This window comes from Tinamus guttatus, unplaced genomic scaffold (assembly GCF_059628265.1).
Source record: "Tinamus guttatus ecotype Peru unplaced genomic scaffold, ASM5962826v1 Tinamus_guttatus_pri_ptg000002l, whole genome shotgun sequence".
In the NCBI taxonomy this organism is placed as follows: Eukaryota; Metazoa; Chordata; class Aves; order Tinamiformes; family Tinamidae; genus Tinamus; species Tinamus guttatus.
This window is the reverse complement of record NW_028288536.1, coordinates 636,531-654,864: the sequence shown is the minus strand read 5'-3', so window position 1 is coordinate 654,864 and position 18,334 is coordinate 636,531. Positions and strand designations below refer to the sequence as shown.

The following is an 18,334-nucleotide window of genomic DNA, read 5'->3' as shown; positions in this document are numbered from 1 at the left end:
CCACAGAAGAAGAGTCCTCAAATAAATGAGGACTCCAGCTGAGAAAGGGAACACCAGAGATAAGAAATTCACAGAATAATGAGCAACGAAGACAGCAGGAAGGAAGTCCTGTTTTGCACGGTGTAGTTCTTGAACTGCTGCACTCTCTGCCACGGGGTGGCAGTGCCACAGGGCTTTGCGGGTGCCAGAATTATAAACGGGCACAAGAAGCACCTAAGAGGAGCTCCTGAAGGCAGCTTCCATCATGCGGTACTCATAGCAGTGAGGAAGACTCAACCTTCAACTCAGGAAGTCCCTAAACTGGAGATGAGGGGAAGTGCCACTCGGTGCTTTCCCTGTCACACCCTTTCTCCAACCTCCAAGACGTGGAGAGGGCACTGAGCTCAGTGACTGCTAAGAACCTCTCTGGTTTCATGTGCACTGATGGACACTTACAGCCACAGCTACTCACACAAGTTTCTTTCATGTGTTCCCATAGGACTCATCAGGAAAGCTTAGTTTTGCTGCAGTAAGCTACCACTCTCCCAAATCTCCTATATCCCTGTATCAAATCATATTCCCTGATATGCTGGTTACCTCAGCCTGGGTAGCTGGTTTAAAAGAGAGATAGGAATAGGCCACTAGGGCCTTTTCCACTCTACAGGCCATTAACATAGTTTCACCTTCCCAGTGAACAATAGTTCTTCAACCCCACAAACCCCCAAACCATTCCTTGACAAGCAGAGAACTACAGTAATTCATCTACAGATGAGTGTTGGTGGGCCACAGAAGACAAAGTTTTCCTCTTCTGCATGTCCTCAGTTCCTCTGTAAGCTGAGAGGTCTCCTCAGAGACTGAGCTTGGAAGCCAGCTGCACAAGTTCATCTTTCTACTTGTTTCCCCAGAGAGCCACCCCGAGGAACCTTCTGCACCTCTCTAAACCCGTGAGCTTTCACATCATTTGGCTGGGGGCGATCCCATCCCTATAGGCGTCACAAGTAAAGCCACAGGGAAAGCTCTTGTAGGTGTCCAGGCTTTCCAAGCTCTCCTGCTAGCCTCACCACGCACCCACACAGATGACCTCCTGGTCGCGGGGGCTGTGCAGTGCCAGGGGCTGTGCTGTGGGGGGCCGCGCAGCGCTAGGGGTTAGGCGCTGTGCTGGGCTGCGCAGCGCCACGGCCTGTGCCCTGCTGGGCTGCGCGTGGTCACGTCCCTGGCGGTTGGTGCGAGTGCCCATGAGGAAACCGGGCGCCGCCTCCTGCGCTTCCCACCGCACCTCCCACACGGGCCGTTCTGCTCTCATCAAAAACAAACACAAGAAAGAAAGAAAGAAAGCAAATAAATAAATAAATAAATAAACAAATGGCGCCCCGCCCCCAGCCCCCCCTCTCCGCTTCGGCCCCGCCCCAACGGCCGCTCGCAGCCGCCGCGCTCCCCCTGCCGGCCCAACGGCCGCGCGGCCGCGCCCCGTCCCGCCCCCCCCCGCGGCGCGGCCCAATGGGAGCGCGCTCAGCGCCGCCGCCGCAGCCAATCCCGCGTCCCTCCTCTCCCCCCGCGGCGGCGGCGGCCAATCGCTCGGCAGGGCGGGAGAGGGGGGGCGGGCGCACGCCAGGCCGTCGGCTCCGTGCGCGCCGCGGCGGCGCCTTTGCGGCAGCGCCGTAAAGCGGCGCGGCGGCCGCGCGGATGCCCGGCGGCGGCGGCGGCCCCAGCCCGGCGCCCGGAGCCCCGCTGGGCGCGGAGGAGCCCGGCGGCGGGGCGGGCGGCAGGATGAGCCTGTCGCCCAAGGAGCTCTCGAGCCTGCTGGGCATCGTGTCGGAGGAGGCGGGCGGCAGCACGTTCGAGGGCCTCTCCAGCGCCTTCCACCACTACTTCGGCAAGGCCGAGCACTTCCGCGCCGGCTCCGCGCTCGTGCTGCTGCTGCAGCAGCCCGACCTGCTGCCGAGCGCGGCGCAGCGGCTCACGGCGCTCTACCTGCTCTGGGAGATGTACCGCACCGAGCCGCTCGCCGCCAACCCCTTCGCCGCCGTCTTCGCGCACCTGCTCAACCCGGCTCCCGAGCGCGGCGGCGACGAGGCGGAGCGCACGCCGCTCTCCGGTGCGCGCGGGCGGGGAGCGCTGCGGGAGCCCCCGAGGAGAACACGGGTGCCGTGGGCGCGGGGCAGCCCCTGTCCGGGGTGCGCGTGGGGGTCCTCGCTGCAGGAGGTGGGTGATCGGCGTGCCGAGCTCCTGGCTCCCTGTTTGTCTCTCCCGGGGCCCATGACTTGGTGCTGGGTGTTGCACCGCAACAGGCGCTGCACTGAGGTTCCTGCTCAGGCACCAGTAGGTCAAGCAGGTGTAATGTCGTATCCCACTGCACCTGAGGGGCTGAGCAGGTGGCTGCAGCTTTTGTACCTGTTCACGAGCACTTTCCCACCGCCCCGGCATCAGTGTAAACGCTGCAGTGTTCACATTCTGCTTCTGTTCTTTTTTCCCGCCTCCCCCCGCCCCCGCACCGTGAGGAGCATTGAAAGTGTTGATGTTGCTGCCCTGAGCTCCGGGCTTATTCTGCTTATGTCTCCGCAGGGTTTTTGCCCCCCATCACGCCCCCGGAGAAGTTCTTCCTCTCGCAGCTGATGCTGGCCCCGCCGCGGGAGCTCTTCAAGAAGACGCCCCGGCAGATCGCCGCCATGGACGTGGGCAGCATGGCCCAGGCCGTGGACATCAGCGGCCTGCAGCTCGCGCTGGCAGGTGAGGAGGAGCTCGTGCTGCCCCCCGAGTCGCTTGAGAAACACACAGCTCTCCTAAATATTAGATGGTTTCAGCGGTGCTTTAGAGTACATGGAAGCTTCAAGCACAGATTGCATCTTTGTCCTACTTAAAAAGCAATTTCTTTAGCACACAAGTTCTTAGTGTCTTAAAAATGAGAAATGTCTAGAAGTATGAAAAGATCTTCATGGAAACTAGGAACTTAAGGAAACTTAAGGAAAAATTTCTTTCTTGTGAGGGTGACAGAACAGGCTGCCCAGGGAGGTTGTGGAGTCTCCTTCTCTGGAGATCTTCAAAACCCCCTTGGACACAGTCCTGTGCCACGTGCTTTAGGTGACCCTGCGTGTGCAGGGGGGTTGGACTAGATGACCTCTAGAGGTCCCTTCCAACCTTAACTGTTCTGTGATTCTATGATAAACTGTTCTTTTGTTTCTTTCTGTGAATATTTTTATCTTTTTTTTTTTTTTTTTTTAGTAGTCGTCATATGAAGGCACATAGGATAACTGTCACATAGCCAACCTGCCAGCTGAACTACTGCTGTTACAATTGCAGCTCCAGTTTTATGGAATAAAGTCAGATTTTAAAGTGTTAGCTTGAGACTGGGAGCCCAGTCCACTTTTACTGGATTGAAAACGAAAACAAAGTGATGTTTATCCTTTGACAGGGGAAGGGAGCACGATCTTTCTGATCATTCTAACTGATGAATCACTTCTGCAGCTATTGTGAAATAGAAAATATTGTTGAGGGGAAGGAACCAGTTTGAACAGCAAAAGAAATGCAGAGTTTGTTTTCCTGGGTATGTGCAAATGCACTTACTCACCTGAAAACTGATTCTCCTGGTTTTGCATCTGTATAATGTGGTTCCCCTTTCTGGCTTGGGCACTGACTAGTCTTTCTCAGGCCCATAGTTGGATCTTGATGTCCTCATTTTCTGCATCATCCATCACTGATTTCTTGTGCTTCTGGTTTTTCTTCTGTCCCTTTTGCCTGTGGTATTTGGAATATTTTTGTGAATTCACATTTCACAAAGTTGCAGGTAACTTGCAACTTTAGCTGCTCAGTACCTGCTGCTTAAAAGAAGCCTGGTACTTCTTTGTGTTTCGCCTGTGTTTTGGTCTGGTGCTTGCTTCCTGAGGCTTTTGTTCTCATCACAGATTCACAGATCACAACAGAGAAAGATAGTGTGGTGAAAAGCATCAAATGTATAACATGTAGGGCTGTCACAGGTGTGTGGATGGGTACTCTAGTCAATATGTTTTATTCTGCCCCTTTTTAAATGCAAGACAGTGATGGCTTTAAAAACAATTCAGTTGTAAGTGGCACTTTGTGAAATGAAGCTCTGTAAGATGTGCTTGTATACTTGCTTACTTAAGGTAGCAAGCAATAGGCATAGGTAGCCTTGCTGTGCTAGTCATGCCAGGGCTCTTGGCACTACTCTGCTTCTGATAAAGCTTCACACTGCCTTTCTCATACTTCAGGCTGTAGCTTCTGAGAGTAGCTGCTGTTTGCTTTCTGTCCCCTTTCCTAGAGGATGCCTTTTTTGCTTGGGTTTTAACTTTGTCATGCTGCTTAGCTGTCTGTCTTGTGATGTATCTGAAGTCTTTAGTATGTTTCTCCTCATGATTCAAAGTATGAGATAGGAGAGAAAAAAAATGTATGAGTGTCAGTGTGAAAGGTTTGTTCCCTTGCTTTGGTTTGCACGATGGTCCTTCAAGCCGCTGACATTTCTCCAACCTGCTTTTGCTGGCATGGTGTTTACCCTGTCAAAGACATTGCTCCCTAGCAGTCGAGGGATGTGTGTCCTGGGAAAGTGTTTTAATTGTTCATCTGATGGCCCTTGCTTGCTTTAAGGTAATGGACAAATACTGAAAATTGATGTTATGGTGGTACCTGTTGTTAAGAATTAAAGGAAGTCTCTTGTAATCTCTAAATCTTAAGCTTCAGGCAGGCTTCTAAAATCAGCAGATTGAAGAATTTTAGTCTATGCTTTTGTATTTCATATTAAGCAGCATTTGAGATTATGGGGATCCAAATAAATCTGTAATTTATTACTACTGGCTTGATAGAGATTTAAATTTTATGCTATAAATTACAAGACGGAAAAACTCCAATATCTTCTTTTTTTCCTTTACCCCTAGAAAGCTTCTTTTCTTAAATCAACCATTATGTTCAATGGCTGAGTGAGACTGCAGCAGTTTGTAAAGTGGAAGAAAGGATTCATAAACCAGTTCATTTGGTCTTAGAGTTCAAAATCACTTTTTTCTTTGAATATAGCTACAAATTATAATGCTTGTCTTTAACAGAAAAACAGAATCCAGCTGTGCTACTTCAGTGAGCATTTATTGAAGTATTTCCAGGATCTAAAATAATTGGGTAAAGCGGGACATGGAGCCAAAAAAGAAACCAGTAACGTGCAGTGCTTTGTTTTGATGACTTCTGAAGTGATGACATCAGAGTGACAGGAGAGACATGAGAGACACTGGCAGCGTCCCTCCAGCCTTTGGCTGGTGTCATACAAGGTGGAGCCCTTGTGCATGGGCAGTCATGAAGGGTCCTGTGATAGCCCAAAGTGGGGGGCAACATCATATTTGAGCTGTACTTCACATAAGTAAGGGCAGTTCACAGAACCTGGCAGCACTGTGTTGGTCACAAAAAAAAAAAAATAGCGTTCAGTAGTGTTCAGTTTTACATGGAACTTTTTCAAGGGATTCTTTGAGCTAAAAGCTAAACTGGGTGGGACCAACAATTTTGGAATTTACCCAAGGTTTAGTCTGGTGTTGCAGTGGAGAAAAGTGTGTTTATGCATGCGGTTGTATGCAGGAAGATTGGCAAAGCTTGAAGCAGTGTGTCCCAGTAATGGAAAACATTGTCTCTTGGTACAGGGAATAAGGAGGGTCAGCCACTGAGTCCTCAGGTACAAGTGAGTGATAGTGTGATAGAAATTAAGCACTTAATCTAGAAATGTAAAGATCGAGCCTGGTTTTGTTCATTTTCTTGTTCAAAAACTGTCTCTCTTTTCCTATGTCTTAAGCACTCTGTACTAGATAGTGTGATTAGTGATTTTTTTTTTTAAGGGCAAAGTAAAAAACATAATTTGCTTAAAGAGACACTGCTGAGTTCTCTCATCACTGCTTTTACAGTGATGTAGAATTTTGTAACAGCTCTGGCTCATTCATGCAGGCAGTTGCTGTAGCAGCAAACGCAAGAGTAGCTTATGCCTCAGCACTGAAGTGTTCTGAGTGAGTGTGAATAGCTGAGTAGAATAATAGGATGGCCCTTGTCATAATAGGATGGTCATTGTAAACATTGGGGATGTGTCTGTGTAGGTCTTTCACTTTCCTGCCCTGAAAAGTGATTGCAAAATGTGAGGTGGTAGGTGAACTCTCTCAGGAGCGTCTGAAACTACTCCGTGTTTGTTTTCTTAGACTTCTTAGAAGCAGATTAAATCAGCCTCCCTTTTTTATTTACAAAAGCCAAGACTACACTTCAGATTCATTTGTGTTTCTACTTTATCCTTGCTGGCACGCTAAGAAGTAACTGCCTGACGTGGTACTAAATTTCACATTACTACCTGTTTCTAAGCCAGTTCTTCTCTAAAGCTGAATGTTTCTTGGCACTGTTATTATTCTAGACACCTCTGCTTCGATTTTTTTGCTTTAATGTTGTGGGCTGACCTTCTTTCAGAGCGTCAGTCCGAGCTGCCAACGCAGAGCAAGGCCAGTTTCCCCAGCATCCTCAGCGATCCTGACCCAGATTCCTCCAACTCCGGTTTCGACAGCTCCGTTGCCTCCCAGATCACTGAAGCCTTAGTGAGTGGACCGAAGCCTCCTATAGAAAGTAGGTGCTTTTCCACATCTCTGTTTCTGTGACTCCTGCCATGCTGCGTTACTGTGCTCCTCCAGATCAAACGTCATGTAATCCAAAGTACTTTGAAGGTCTGATACTTCATGGTGTTGCCTTTTCAGGTCACTTTCGACCAGAGTTTATTCGACCACCGCCTCCGCTCCACATATGCGAGGATGAACTGGCCTGGTTAAATCCAATAGAACCAGATCACACAATTCAGTGGGATAAGTCAATGTGTGTTAAAAACAGCACTGGAGTAGAGATAAAGCGAATCATGGCCAAAGCCTTCAAAAGTCCTTTAAGCTCCTCACAACAAACACAGGCAAGCGTGATGTTTTTGCAGTTTTCTGCTTAAGTTGCATGTATTTTTAGAAGACTTGGGTCATTTTAACTGAATTCAGATCTATTTTCTGATTATTTGGAAAACTTCAAATACTTTCAATTGTCAAAGGCCCAAAATTTTGACCTGGCTTTGTGTAGATAAGGCAAAAATCTTTGTACTTCCTAGCATTGACTAGACATGGTTAAAGCTAATCACTAATTGGCACAAGGATTTCTCTGGTTGGAAAATCTCCTTGGACCAAACTTGTTTGTGCTTCAGTGGATGCTTTTGATAAGAAATTAGTTCAGAAATGTGCCATCTTCTAATATTTGGTAATATTAGCCCTGAGTTCTTTGGGCTTTTGTTATTCGTGTGTCTGTCATTTGTAGAACTACTTCTGCCAACAGAGAACTTGAAACTGAGTTTGTTTTTCTGCTAAATAGAAAACTAATGAAGGATGAGCCTTTATGTGGGGGGGTTATTCGTTTTCTTTTTTTCCTCTCCTCCTTGCTGTTCCCTGATAAAAGCCTTTTAAAGGCATAGGTGTCCTTAAATAGGAATATTGAAGATGCGTCTACAGGGACATTTAACAGAGGTATCTAAATGATGATCATTCTCCTGTAACTCCAGGTGGATTATAGCTGCTATTTCAAACAGCAATATGAATAGTTTAGAAAAAGTCACCTATTCATGGTACACCTTATCTCCAAATAGGCTGACCTGCTCAGTATTTCTGCTACTGCAAATGCAGTGAGACAGTCGGTCAGTGACTTGTGTTGCAGGGTACAACAATTTGCCATCTCCACAGAGCAGAGTTACTCTAGATTAAAAGCTTAAAGTAAATGCCTTATCCTTAGATTGTTAAATTTGAGTGTAATGAGTATGAGTCTTTTTGCTTGTGAAATGGAACGTTTCTTCTGGTATTTATTTTCAAGGCAGTGGAGGCTAAGAAATGAATCATTGAAGTTCAGATTGTGTTTTAGATGAGCAGCTTGTTTGCAGTTGGTTACTAGAACTTAAGAGTCTCTTCTTTCTTTATAGCTCCTTGGAGAACTGGAGAAGGACCCCAAGCTTGTTTATCACATTGGTCTCACTCCTGCCAAGTTGCCTGACCTTGTTGAAAACAATCCTTTAGTAGCTATAGAAATGCTGCTCAAATTGATGCAGTCAAGCCAGATAACAGAGTATTTCTCTGTCCTGGTCAACATGGACATGTCTTTACATTCGATGGAAGTGGTAAATCGGTAAGTAGTGTCTCCAATTTAAGGAAGTTTTCTTAAGTATGTAAAATGTGACTGCGACACTGGTCACAGGGCTCTGTTTGGATTAGCTTCATAGACTTAAAAGAAACAGGAATTGAGGAAATGACTGGTCAGCTTGCACTGAAGGAAGAGAGAGTATCAGGCAGTCATTTCCCTTTCAATTTCTCTATGTTCTTCGTGGGTTTTTTTGTTTGGTTTTGTATTCCCTCTTATACTAAGACTAAAACATAGTGTCTTCAGATCCAATACTGATCTCCTCTACAGGACGAATTTATGGATTTCTGCAACCGTTGGGCTATGTAAGCATTTTCTCTTGCAAAGGCTGTATTTGCTTCATAGGTGGTTTCTCATTCTGTAGCTAAACAAAAACGACTCCTCTTCTGGTCTAGTTTGAATCCATAAAGTGAGGTGTGGGTGGATCGTTGAAGTCTGGAAGTCTGAAAGAACTGAACTCTTTTGAAGGAACCAAGAGTTTATTCTGACTGTGTACTTTGGGAGGGAGCTCGGCATCTACAGTAGGTATTTGAGACTCAAATATGAAATTGCAGAATTCTGCTGCAGCGAATACTTAACACAATCCTGGTGCTCAGACAAGTGCTGTTCAGTCAGTTCCTTCTAAATTTGGAATGAGTATCACTGGCCTCTTTATGTAATGTATAGCAAGTCTTTGTGAAGTAGAATTCAGCGCTGTGCTAAGTATGTTAGAAACCAAATCAACTTATCTTCTCTGCCTAGTCTCAAAAAAATGAGTAACATGTCTATAAACATGTCTGTGGAAACTGTCAGAAAATAGTTCCGTATGACAAGTTTCAGGAATCGAAGTTACAGGTCTGCAGTTCATCTGACTTGAAATCGAATAGCTAAGATTTCTGGCTTCATAAATCGCTGGATATTTTTCATTTGAACAGACTTACTACTGCAGTTGATCTCCCTCCTGAATTTATTCATCTCTACATCTCTAACTGTATCTCAACCTGTGAACAGATTAAAGACAAATATATGCAGGTGAGTATTTCATAGTAAACTGGTTGTGAAAAAGGCTCCCATCCCTTATTGTGTAGTATGTGCTGAGACTTTATAAGGCTGATACCATTATATTATTCTGCTTTAGTGCTTCTTTATTTCAAAGGCTATTCTTTTTTCTGCTAATGAAGTGCATGGTTTTCCATAGTGTTTATCATGCACTTTGTGTGTTTCTTCACTTTTTTTTAAAAGATGTCAGTGTGGTGGTGGTGGTGTGTGTTTTTTCTCCTCCTACCCTCCTGTAAACATCATATACTTTTCCCTGGCCAAACTGCAGTTTTGTGCGGCTTGTATTCTTGCATGCAGGATCTGTTACTCGGTGTGTCTTTTCCTTGTGTCCCAGCATCAGATGGTTCCCTGTTTTGCTTATTTTCAAGCTTCCAGTTCCTTTTGTGTCAAAGTGTGCCCACCACTTCTGGACCTTTGAAACTCTTAGAAAATTCCCGTGGATTTTTCCCCCTGTCAGTGATGGCTATTACTGACCCCCAGCAGCTTGCAGAACTCCTCAAAGGCTTAAAACCCTTCCTGTCCTACTGCCCTACCACCATTCCCGCTGCTTCCCAAGCCTGCCTGTCTTCCTTAATACCGGCATGCGAGCTGTGCCCACTGCAGGGATCTTTACCTACCCGAGGAGATCTGCATGGCAATGGCACAGGGTTCTCTGCATGCTGGGTGAGATGCATCCTTCCGTGTTAAACTGATCCTTACTTTCACGCAGTGCCCGGTATGCCCTTTCTTCCAGGATCTCATGGAAGACAGTTCCACGCTTGGTTTGCCCAAGGCTTTGTGAACTTTGATCAGTTCCTCTCCAGGCTGCCATACTGAAGGTCACAGCCTCCTTAGCATCTTGTGTGACAGATATTCCTTCCCCTTGAGATTTTTCTGTTGTCCTTCTCTAACTCTACTTTTCCTTAAGCTGCAGAGACCAAATCTGCATGCGGCCCTCGAGCTCGGGGCGCGGGGTGGTTTCAGGCAGCAGCAAACCTCCGTCTTGTTCTCGGTGCCGCTCCTGGTGACTCTCCTGGTGGCTGCTGCGCGCTTGAGCTGATGCCTCTCTGCGCTGGGGCGCTGCCAGAGGCGCAGGGGGGCTCGGATCGATAGCGGTGCCGATTCACTTGCTGCCAGAGCAGGAGGAACAGCCGTGGGGCTGGGCTGCCCCTGGGCACGTGCCCCACAGCGAACCCTCTGCTCCAGGGGCTGCGGGAGAGGGCGGGCACTGGGAGGCCCATAGCAGATGGGACACGAGGTCTCTTGTTTGAGAGGCCCTGCACGAAAAGCACTGCTCATGGATGGCTGGGAGTCAGCAGCGACTTGCACTTGTACTTTTGTTCGGAGCTGTGAACGCTCAAAGTATTCAAGTTACTTTTCTTGCCAGTTCATGTGGTGGAAAAAGAACCTGGGATGCCTTTTTGACTGCAGTGAAGGAAGTAACTTGCTCTTTTTTTTTTTTTTTTTTTTTTTTTTTTTTGCAGTCCCTCAGCATAGGTAGCAAATCTTGCACTAGTAACCTCAATCCTTGTAAAAGTGGTTGGTTACTTTTCTCCTTTACAGTTTTAGTTTAAAATAATGTAGAATATTTTGAACTTTACAATTAAGTCCAGTCAGTTTAGTCTGAGACATTGTTTATGTATATGACTGTTTTTTAGAGAAAAAATTGGGTTCAACTCTTTCACAATGCAAAATATAAAGTTATTTTATCAGTAGTTATAGCAAGAGGAAAAAAAAAATGCACCCAAGCACAGAGGTGGTGCCTGAATCTGCGTATGGCGAAGGGTTGGGGCCAGTTCTTTGGTTTTGAATGTGCAGCTCCTGGCATAACAAATGAAGAGCAGTGACTGTGTCAATCTGGTATTTCACTTATGCAGGAGGTCAATTTTAAGAGAAAGCTCCTTTACCATGAACTACAACATTACAAAGCAGAGGAGTGTGTTTTGAAGTAGAAGTAGCATGGGAGGTAGAGTAGGGGCAGTATAAAAGTCCTGAAGATGATTTCTGCTGGAGGCAGCTGGTCCTGCAGTAAGTCCTGTCGAGGCGAGAGGCACAGCCCTTTATCAACCGAGCTGTTTACAAGCGCTTCCTTGGAAGGTGAAACTGCATCTTTTCTCTTTCAGAACCGCCTGGTACGTCTTGTCTGTGTCTTTCTGCAGTCTTTAATCCGAAACAAAATAATTAATGTACAGGACTTGTTTATAGAAGTGCAAGCATTCTGTATCGAGTTCAGTCGGATACGAGAAGCAGCCGGCCTCTTCAGGTTGCTGAAGACACTAGATACCGGGGAAAATCCATCAGAGGCAAAAGCTTCAAAATAAAACCCACCTTGCACATGGAAAGAAAATCAACTTTGGAAACCAATTTATTGTACATTTTAAGCTTAAATCATGGGATTAAATGATTTATTACACTATAAATAGCATTTTATGCATTTAAACAATAAATATTGCTTTTTTTCTGATATATATGCTTGAAGTGGTGAAGGACATGTACCGCTGAATCTGTAGTCATAATGTGCTTGACAGGCTCCACTGCCCCAGGAAGATGTAACCACCCAAATTTACCTGGCCTCATCACTGTGCCCAAAGCAGTTCCTGAAGAGCTTAACTCAACTTCGGTCAGGATAAGTAACTGTCAGTGCCTGGGGCCTTTCAGTACCCTCCCTCTATGAGCACTTGAAAATGCAGCCCCTAGCGCTGCATATGGTTTTTAGGGAGTAAGGAAGGTCTGATGGCTGGCTGGAAGAAGCTAAGGCCTCCTCTCTCTTAAACATTTATAACGGAAACGAAGTGTTGAGTGCCATGGACTGGGAGCAGTGTGCTCCCTCTTCAAGGTCGCTGACTTGCAGAATTCTGATTTCATCTGCAAGAATGCTTGGAAGAATGTCCCAGGGAAGGGAATGTGACCCCTTTCTTCTATAAAATCACAGGGCAAAGAGCACGTTCTTCCTTGGGCAGGCAGCTGTGGTGGGACTACCACAATGAGAACAGCCTCTTTTTTTAAAGCATATAGTTGAGAGTGTCATTCATATGTCAGAATGCAAGTGCTGAGGAGAGGGGAGTAAAATATTATCTCACATTGATAGCAGAATGAGTGCTAGCGTTTAAGCCCTGGAATTTAAAATCAAAATAACTTATCTTGAAGAGCTACTTCTCTGCTTAATGGTGGTTGAGAAGTAACTGCTGCAAGTTTGCATCTGCTTTTCAAATTTTCATGAAGTTCAAGATCAATAATGCAAGATCAAGACTTTCTCTTGGCTTTATCTTTACAAGTAATTTAAGTAAGTGGATAAATGGCTGATATAGAAAATCTTAATCTCTCACTTCACCAGGAGATTAGGCTGCATAAAAAGTCCTGTGAGAAGAGTTCCCCAGGTCTTAGGTTTAGACCAACACAGCTTCCCCCCAGTTGCAGTGTTCTAAGTTTACTAAAGTCCCATTTATTTTAACTCTGCTTCAATTTTAGAAGCACCTTTTTAAACTAGGTAAGTTTGCTATAAATTAGCAGTAACAGCAAGAGTCAAAAGAGCTCTTAACTTTGTAACCTGGTGTTTTAGGTTACTTGAATTACTCGAAGTCATTAAAGCTCAGGAGTTGACTGCTATGATAGGATTCATCTTCTATTAGCGGTTAAAAACAATCCTTTATGGAGCATTTAGGCTTCTTTTTGGAGCTTATAGCTTTAAACACAGTAATAGACTCCATCAAAATATTGATTCCTGCTCTATTAGTTGGTCTGCAAGTTTGATTTGTTACTGATTTACAAAAATACTTCAAGGGTATTTAGGACTTAAGAAAAATGTAGCTTGCTTACAAGCTGCAGAAAGCTTCTGTGCTACAGCAAAAGCCTGTTCTGGCTCTTAAGACTCCTTGCTTCAATTCTGTCACCCTGCATCAGTCCCCTATGCAGGGGTTAGTCCTGTAGTTACAAAGTCATCAGTGCTCAGTCCTCAGCCTTAGGATTGAGCAAGGGAACTTCTGCAGTGTAATCCTATGCTCAGGAAGGTGGCAGAACCTCCCCATCATCTCAAACTTCTGGGGATTGATGAAAACTGTGGAAGCTGTTACTGATTTTGCTGTTATTTTCTGCCATTGTTTCTTGTTAGGAGGTTGCACAGAAGAAAAATGCAGCAGGCAGAAAGGATGTGAACTTCTCCTTGGACAAAGCTAATGCCCCAGCCCAAAGCTAAGTTTGGTCTGTGCTATGTTAGCTGAAGTCTTGCATCCACTCCCAAAAATGTACTGAAGAAAGCAAGTCGTGCTTTTTTATTTTAAAAGGTCTATAATTTATTATGGAATTTGAGCTCTCAGCCATTAGCTTTTAAGTTACATCAACGATGCAGAACTCAACATCCTTACAGTTTACATACACAATGGAGAAGGAGTTTGGTGCTTGATCCAATCAATGCAACCAAGGGCATACGAGGTTACTGTAGAAGAGCTGATGTGAGTAGCAGTTGACAGCGAGACAAGCAAGTTGGGAGGGTTATGTGCAGACATTTTTGTAGAAGTAACTGAAGCCCACGTTTTGGACTTAAGTTTCAGACTAATGAAAAGATGGAAGCTCAAATTATTTTTCTCTTCGTTTAGAAGTGCACGTTCAGTACCATGTTTCAGGTGGTGAAAACCAGCCTCAGGGTCCCACGGAAGTATAAATGGACAATTTCCAGGCAATGCATTCCTCACACAAACACATGCAGTTATAAAGACATTCTACTTTTTAAACTTTCTCAAATCAAGTTTTGCAATACAGCAGGGTATCTGAGGAGAGAGATCAGGCCCTATACTGAACAAGAACAGAAGCCTTCAGCTTGGTTTGGGAATCTGCCATTTCAGTTCCCGAATCTTCACATTTCACCTGTGAGAAAAGAGAACACCCAGTGAAGAAAGGGCAGTATCGAAGGCACAAAACACAACTCTCACAGCGCAGCTGCTGTCCTGGAATTGCACCGTTTCAAGTGCAATTCTTCATCACAGCCCTATCATAAAACCACATCTCAGCAGCTCAAAGGGGAAGGTTTTCCATCCCCAACTCCTCATTCCCCTGGCCCAGCTTTAACACTCACCTGCTTACACAGTAGGATCATTCAACTCCCTACGTGGCAATAAATAAATAAATAAATAAGATCTAAGTTTGTTTTCTGCTCTTGCAGCCAAGCTAACCTGGCACATCCTCTTCATCTGAACGCAGGGGCCTGCACAAAGCCAACAGCGAGCACAGAGCAGAGAAGCAGCCCCCCACGCTCTCCCTCCCGTGAGGGGAACTGCTGAAGCGGCTCGAGGCGTTTTGGGAAGCCTCACCCTGCCTGTGGCCCGAGCAGGATGGAACAGTCCTGTCGGGCTGCCAGCACACAGACATCAGCAGTTTCATTCCCTTGAGGTTAACCTGGCATGATACTGCCAGCTGGTTTTTGTTTTTCCTTAAAAATAAATAAATAAGAGTTCCTCTGTAGAGCTGCCGCATCAGTACGTTCCTGTTGACCTCAGTATCTCGGTCTAGCACAGAAACACCACAGGCCTGCACCAAATGTTGAAAATTCATCTAATGAAAGATTACCCATGCAACCTCTCCCCTCTGTCAGAAATATAGAGGTAAAATAAAACCAATCTGCACAATAACTACTGCCTTCATACAGAGCCCCCAAGGCTTTTCTGAGCAAATGCTCTCAGTTTTGCCGAACACAGGGTTGTGGATGTGGTATAAGTGTCCACTGTAACAAAGATGTATCTTTGTTACATATTTACAGCTTTGGCAACAACTGAAAAAAAATCCACAAATTCAAAATGCCATTTTTAAACTGCTGTGTATTTCAAAGCACTAATTGCTTTTGCTAATAGTAATTACATGTTTAGACTTGTTTGGAGTTGTAAGAAGTTTGCTTTAGCTAAATCATCATCCCCCCCTCTTGTCCTACTGTTGCTACCAAAATGTAACACCAATAACTTGGGCTTCTGACTGAGAAAGAGACCGTCTACAGTCAGAGGTTTTGCTACGTGTAAATTTCTCCAAATCAGGAGGCACAGGAGGTGGGAGAATAACCGCTCCACAGCTGCTGCTGAGGCAGTTTCAGTGAAAGCCTGACAGGCTCGGCCGAAACTCAGGATGAGCGCTCTGAAATCCAGGGGCGGCAAAAACTCAGCGTGTTTCACAAAGCTAGGAAAGCGCTCGAGATAGTTATAGCTTCTTTTAAAGCTCTTGAACTTTATTTGCCCAGCTGACTTACTCAACATAAGTTACTGCCGTACAATCGAGTGCTGCTGGTTGGCCCTTCAAGGCTTATTCCTTGGCAGCCTGGAATTCCCCACCCCAGGGACACGAAGCAAAAGGGCCCTTGTGCCTCCTCCTCCTGCTCTGCTCCCCCTGTAATATATCTGCTGTTGTGCATTTCAGGTCAGCCTGCTGAATTTGTTCTCATTAGACACTTCCCAGCTCTAGTAGTGGTTTGGTTTTTCTCCAAGCCATTGCCAGTGAATTGGGCAAAGGACGGAAAGCAGATTTCTGGCAACTTGAGGCATTCATTTTATATTGCAAGAGAAGGCACAAATTAGCAGGTACTACATGCTTTTGGTCATGTTAAGTACTAGTTTTTAATATACATGCAAGACTTGCAAGATTTGACTGATGTGATCCATTTTCTGCAATATAATATTTTGAGGCATTGCCTTTGTTTTCAGTGATCTGCCCCTTTCTGAGTTGCAGTTTCAATAGCCTCTAGGGGCAGCTTAGGGGCGGGCTGGGTGTCCCCTTGGAGCTGGCGCTGTGCTTGTGCTTTATGGCCCTAGCAAGCACCCTTCTAGCTGACTTCAACAAGTCCCTGCATTTTTTATGAAAAAGACACAGATAGAAAGTGAGGAAAGATCCCAAGATAAGGTGAGGAGACAGCACGAACAACCCTATTAGGCAGCAGATAACCTAAGCAGAACATTTAGAGATTCTTCAAGCAGGGAAAGTATTCACAGGAGAAAAAGCCTCATTAGTTCTGATCCTCACACAAATCTTCGGGAATTATAAAAGTGCTAGTAGATAGAAATGCTAGTTTGATCCAACATAACAGGTGCAGATCAGCAAGATCTGGGAAGCGACAGCTGCTTACAGCCATTTACTCCAGAAGTTTTCTGGTGGTGCTGTAATAGTACAGGATATCTTGCATGCTTCCAGTCATCCCGTGTTACTCTGTGGGGTGCCATAGATTTTCTGTCTTTTCCCATAGATACTTTTTCCTACCCCTTTCCTTGGCTAAGGCATGTGGCCATTTCACTGAGGTCAGACTAATGATTCGCTTCAGGAGACTTTGTCATGGTGCTCCAAGGAGAGCAACCTGCTTCGGGGAGCACTGCAATTCGGCCTTTTACTGTCATCATTCCTCAGCAGCGCGGCCACTCGTACGAGCCCTGCCTGGGTCTGCGGAGCAGCTCAACTGGAAAAGCAGCTCCTCCTCTTCGCAAGTTTGGGGGGAAATAAGCAGTGTCATCATTAAAAATACACTTCAGCAATTTCATAGTAGGGCATTTTTTTTTAAATCAGCAGTACTAAGCATTACTTACACTTCGGATTTTATAACTTTGCTTCCCAATTTCCGTCAGCTTGCAGCTTGGATTCCAAAAAGTTTATTTTTACAAGTAAAAGGTGAAGCACTTACCACATTTCTTCCCTCCAGCATGAACACTGTGGTGCAGGTGTCAGCAAGTCATGATTCACACATCGACAAGGCTTCTCTTGATAACTCCTTTTGATTCCTCATTGAGCTAGAGTTTAAAACCTCTCAATATGTACTGTTATAAATGTTCAGTTTTGTGTTAAGGAAGAGGGAGAAGACTTAATTTTCATATTGAAGAACGAGTTAAAAAGGCAGTTTCTGGAAATATTGATAAGCTGCTTTTGGAGACATACAGGTCCCTAATGCATTGGTTTAGTTGTGGGTTTGGGTTTTGTTTAGTTTTGGACATGGTTGGTCAGTCACATTCCATTCTCATGTGCTTCTCATAAGATAAAGGCATCACAAAAACTTTCACCTGCTGGTGACATCAAAAAACCACCACCTGATAATCTTCCAGATTTTAAGTAGACATTAATAAGAATATTTTGAAGAAAATTCAGGATGAAACATCTGCTCTGCAAAATACAAATTCAAATTCTTTTTTCCCCAGCTGAAACCTCTGTCATTTCTGGAACATTCATTCTAAAATTAAAAAAAGTTATTGCTTCTACTGAAGCTTAATATAAGTTAGAAAAAGAATTGCATATTTTCCTTAAAAACATTCCAAATATACATCTAAGAAACAAAATGCACTCTAAAACAAGTGTCTAGTAAGAGACACTGTTTTAAACAACCAGCAATTAACAGCTTTACAAAAAAAAAAAAAAAAAAAAGAGGAATGTAGCACATTTATAACATGACAATACTAAAGTCCTAAACAATTCATTTAGCATTCTTGGTAAGTAGTGTTTTAAATACACATATCTCTTTACAAAACAGTTTAGCAATTCCTTATACCACTTACAGTATATAAATATTTGAATAAGAGGTCCTAATGGGAGATGCCTGGGTTTATATTTACTCTCAGATGCTTCAGGTTTAATAAATGTTTCACTATAAGGCACAATACTTCTAATCCAAAAGAAATGAATAAAAGCTAATGATAAACCCAGTCAAAAGTCCTAATATGGAACCACCAAGAAAAGAATTCTAGCATCTATAGCCAAAAAATAAGCTTCATAGAAGATCTTAAGAAATGATTCCAGCTTATACATAAGGAAATGGGACAGGATTGGAGCAGGAGCAAGTAGTTCAATAAAATCTTATAAATAGACTAATAAATATATTTTTAGCCATAATTAGCCCTTTACCTCTGTTCTACTGAGTTTAAGATTGAAAGAGGTAACCAGTGTGCATATACCTAAATAAGTCTACATGCTCAGCACGTTAAGACCCCCTAGCACAACCTATTACTGCCAAATTCAGTATAAAAAGCTAGTGAGCTGGAGAAAGCCTCCTTTTCTCTCAGCATCCACTCTGAGTGGAACACATTACAAGATCAAATCAGTATTTATTACATATAAGGAAATTTGTAACTATTACTTTTTCGTTTTGAAAAAGGATATGTAGCATATCCATGAGTTATTTGATTTCTTCAAATAATCTGTTTTTTTTCCTCTCTGAGAGCAT

The 18,334-nt window shown here is 44.5% G+C and overlaps 2 protein-coding genes, 1 long non-coding RNA gene and 1 other non-coding gene across 6 annotated transcripts in view; 2 read left to right on the top strand and 2 right to left on the bottom strand.

The window, feature by feature from the left end:
• Positions 1 to 18,334, top strand: part of MAP4K4 (mitogen-activated protein kinase kinase kinase kinase 4) — a 602,555-nt gene that overhangs the window by 337,109 nt on the left and 247,112 nt on the right. The gene's annotated exons all lie outside the window — the stretch shown is intronic.
• CNOT11 (CCR4-NOT transcription complex subunit 11) lies at positions 1,663 to 11,635 on the top strand. Its single transcript, XM_088537533.1, has 7 exons — positions 1,663 to 2,074; positions 2,542 to 2,706; positions 6,409 to 6,561; positions 6,690 to 6,892; positions 7,934 to 8,136; positions 9,063 to 9,159; positions 11,289 to 11,635. The coding sequence occupies exons 1-7, from the start codon at positions 1,663 to 1,665 to the stop codon at positions 11,484 to 11,486; spliced, it is 1,431 nt and encodes a 476-aa protein (XP_088393659.1). The 3' UTR covers positions 11,487 to 11,635.
• LOC148596405 (uncharacterized) lies at positions 13,837 to 18,313 on the bottom strand. The gene is made up of 2 exons (XR_015913137.1): positions 16,808 to 18,313; positions 13,837 to 14,025 (listed from the first exon to the last, which is right to left on the bottom strand). It is a non-coding gene; the product is annotated as an uncharacterized LOC148596405 (long non-coding RNA).
• Positions 16,425 to 16,537, bottom strand: LOC148596406 (small nucleolar RNA SNORD89). Its single transcript, XR_015913234.1, has one exon. It is a non-coding gene; the product is annotated as a small nucleolar RNA SNORD89 (small nucleolar RNA).